The 3,500-nt window shown below is 46.0% G+C and overlaps 1 protein-coding gene across 1 annotated transcript; it reads left to right on the top strand.

Annotated features, from left to right (window-relative positions):
• Window positions 1–1,191: 1,191 nt before the first annotated feature.
• Window positions 1,192–2,482, top strand: LOC119350730. The gene is made up of 2 exons (XM_037618418.1): window positions 1,192–1,673; window positions 2,245–2,482. Exons 1-2 carry the CDS (start codon window positions 1,192–1,194, stop codon window positions 2,390–2,392), a joined length of 630 nt encoding a protein of 209 aa, XP_037474315.1. The 3' UTR covers window positions 2,393–2,482.
• The last annotated feature ends 1,018 nt before the right edge of the window (window positions 2,483–3,500 follow it).

Genomic DNA, 3,500 nt, shown 5'->3' with positions numbered 1-3,500 from the left:
TGAGACGCACATCACAATTTGGTTTAATAGCAGAGCAAGATTCTAGGAGCATTCCAAATGAACCTGTTGAAGACACTTCATTTGCAGTTAAGTTTCAACTTGTATGTTCAGTCAGACACATATGATTTGTCGGAAGACTTGGAGGCAGAAGGTGACATCTGAATCGGAATATTGCAAAGGGATGCTCCCATAATCTTGCTCTGCGATTGAACCAAATTCTGATGTGCCAGTCCTATAGTCAAGTTATAGTGACCATTTGATGGTCTGCTCCATTTCGGGTTAAGTTTTAGCTGGTACATTCAGTCAGGCATAGATGCTTCACGATTTTACATGGTACGTACTATGTGGAATTGTACCATCGAAGACAAAACTATCATAGCGCCTAAGGGAAGGCGCTATGATGTGTTGGATAGCGTCTAACTCACATGCGCTACTCTAGGACTTAGTGTTTGCCTGTTGCCGAGGCCAGAGAGCAACATAGAGCATATGAGGGTGGGGACGAGCTGGAAATTTTCTAAGTCAACGTGTAGCGCTTAAGGCAAAGGCGTTATGCTCCATAGCATAGCCCCTAGACGAAAGGCTTCACACAATCAGGGGTGGGCCTTGACCGGGCAGCACTGCGCCATGTTGGTAGAGAGTGTATCGCCTGTCAGAATGGTGCTGGCCCGTGTAGCATAGCGCCTACGTGTTGGGCACTACCCGAAAGGGTTAAATGGGTGAAATTGTTTCACGGACAGTTTATTATGTGAATTTGTTCCGCCTTTAGGTCATTTTTGCCTGCACATGACCTGTACAGCAGACCCAATGAATTTGGAGCTTCAGATTGGGTCTCATCTGTCTTCATGTGACTCTAGACCCCATGAATTTGGAGCTTCAGGTTCTTAACAGCTACTCCCTCCGTCCGCGAATAAGTGTACATCTAGTTTTTGTCTTAAGTCAAAGTTTTAATACTTTGACCACCTTTCTAGGAAAGAGTAAAAGCATTTATGGCACCAAATTAGTATCACTAAATTCGTTTTGAAATGTACTTTCATAATATATCAATTTGATGTCATATATGTTACTACTATTTTCTATAAAGTTGCTCAAAATTTTAAAACTTTGACTTAGAGCAAAAACTAAATGTACACTTATTCGCGGACAGAGGGAGTACTCTCTTCGTCCAGAAAAGAATGTCGGGAGCACAGTGTAATGGCAATTTTGCAAAACAAACCTCATAATCTTAAAACCAATACAAACAGGTTCCTCACTCCATCTTCTTCCTCCGCCCCTCGCCCGCGTGTCGCCTGGGGCCGGCGCCCCCCAGCTGCGAAATTCGCCGCCGCATCCAAGGACCTGCTCTGCCTCAGCCGTCCAGGAACTGCTCCACCGCCGCCGCCTAGGAACTGCACCGTTGAGATCCCCTCCCGTCGCGATCCCCTACGCGTCGCCGCCACCCAGGACCTTCCTCTGCCCATCGTCCGTGTGTCATCGGAACCTCCTGCCACGATCCGGTGGACCAGGAGGTCCCACGCGCGCCTGGGTGGAGCTGGCGGAGCTTTGCCCGTGCTACCGCTCCTCCACTGCGCGTGCTCTGACCTGGACCTCGGTGGAGCTCTGCTTCTCCACTCCTGCTTCTCCCCTGCCGCCGGTGGAGCTCTGGACGTTCTGGTGCTGCTCCTCTGCCCATGCCTGTGCGGTTACTCCTCAAACTAAGATACTCCATGGCGTATTTGTGATCTGTAACTTAAACTGAGATAGATCAATATGATACTCCAAGTTCTTTTCAGTAGTACTGATGTCAGTTAGAGCAAAGTGTTATGAATGAAATTAAAAATTCAGTTAGCAAAGTGCACAAATATTACTACAAGCACAAGCAGTACAAATATTACTAGAATTTGCTCTGCATTTTGACAGTAAGAATAAGAATTTTCTCTGGAAGTCTATTGTATACACTCTCAACAACACGGTGTCTAGAATCACTGAAATAATTCAGATAAGCAAAACAATGTTAATTTACAAAATTAACAAAACCATTAATTTGCGGAATTAAATTCAGTTAATTTGCAAAGTTCGGTTTGCATTGCAAAAGTCAATTAGCATGTTAACAAGATCAGTTAACATGTTCACAAACAGTCCACAAATAAAAGCAACTAATTAATTTGCATCATGGATAGGGTTACCTATCATAGGCTCAACCATCAAGCTTGTTCTTATCATGCATTGCTGGCAACTCGAGTAGCTTTACCAAAACATTTGCGACAGGGTCTGGTGGGCGAGCGGCATGGTGACGACTATGCGGTGGGAGGCAAGAAGGTGGTTGCCCAGTGGGTTGGGAAAGAAGAAGTGGGGCTTTGCGGTTGGCACGAGCTGGCCGTTTTACATCTGTATTTACATCTGCAATGGTTGGTGATGTATATTTTCATCCGGTTTTGTTGTATTTCACATCACTTGAAGCAGATGATATAAAAATTTATACATCTACATTATCTGTTGAAGTAACATTTTTAGGCCTTGGTGATGTAAAAGTTAATTATTTATACATCTGCATTATTTATTGGAGATGCTTGCAGTATGATGCAATGTGTTAGCTTTTCTTTTTTGTGTTTTGGAAACTTCCAAGTCATATTCCTAGAGGTTGACCTCTAGTGGTGGGGAAATGTTATACAATACAATCTTATAATACCTCCAAATAGATAAGGGCATTTCCAATGCTAACCTAAAATGGACACTGTATTTATCCACGGTCCTGTCCGTTCAAAGAGATAAGGGTGTCTCCAATGCTATCACCTAAAACATAATATTGTATTTTGTCCGTGGACGCGTTCGCCGCCAGTGATACGGAAGCCGGACATCCAGTGCGGTCCGCATACATTTCAAATCAAAATTGAACTAATCAGATGAATTTCATGCAAAGACTATGGAATTCACTTTAGTTCGGACATAATTTACATACAATGGATGATATTTCGGCCGTTCAATTAAAAATAAACTAAACTAGCTTGTAGCGGACGATGACCTCGGACACGTGGCTGGCCTACAAGCATCACCGCCATTGTTGTCCATGCTGTTGTCATCGTTAGAGTAGTCGCTCCAGCGGTGGAAGGGCACAAGAGTGTGACAGCCCTGCCTGACCGCCTCGTGGCGCTTGTGCAGGAAACACGCCGCTTCCTGCTGCGACCTGCGGAGGGTCGCCTTAGCTAATATTGAGAGACCACTCATGTCCGATCTTGGCAAGCTACGCGTTGACGCGGTGACAGTGACGCACGACCATCTTTGTGGTGTAAGCGAGTGATCACAGGCACATGCCTCCGTGAGGTCGGGGTTCAGGTGGACCCAAACAGTTGCCTTGTTGGTTTGGCGATCGCCCCATGGTGTGTCGTGTTGTGCCGCTCCCTCCGCACCGCCTACCTCGTCGCCCTGTCCTCAGCCATGACGAGGCTCTGTAATGATGAGGAGCCTCCACCGCCATTGAGGTAGTCGCGGATGCGCCCGCGCGCCATTGCAATCGCCGTTGGCAT

Source organism: Triticum dicoccoides, chromosome 1B (assembly GCF_002162155.2).
Source record: "Triticum dicoccoides isolate Atlit2015 ecotype Zavitan chromosome 1B, WEW_v2.0, whole genome shotgun sequence".
In the NCBI taxonomy this organism is placed as follows: domain Eukaryota; kingdom Viridiplantae; phylum Streptophyta; class Magnoliopsida; order Poales; family Poaceae; genus Triticum; species Triticum dicoccoides.
This window is presented reverse-complemented; position numbering and strand designations above follow the sequence as displayed.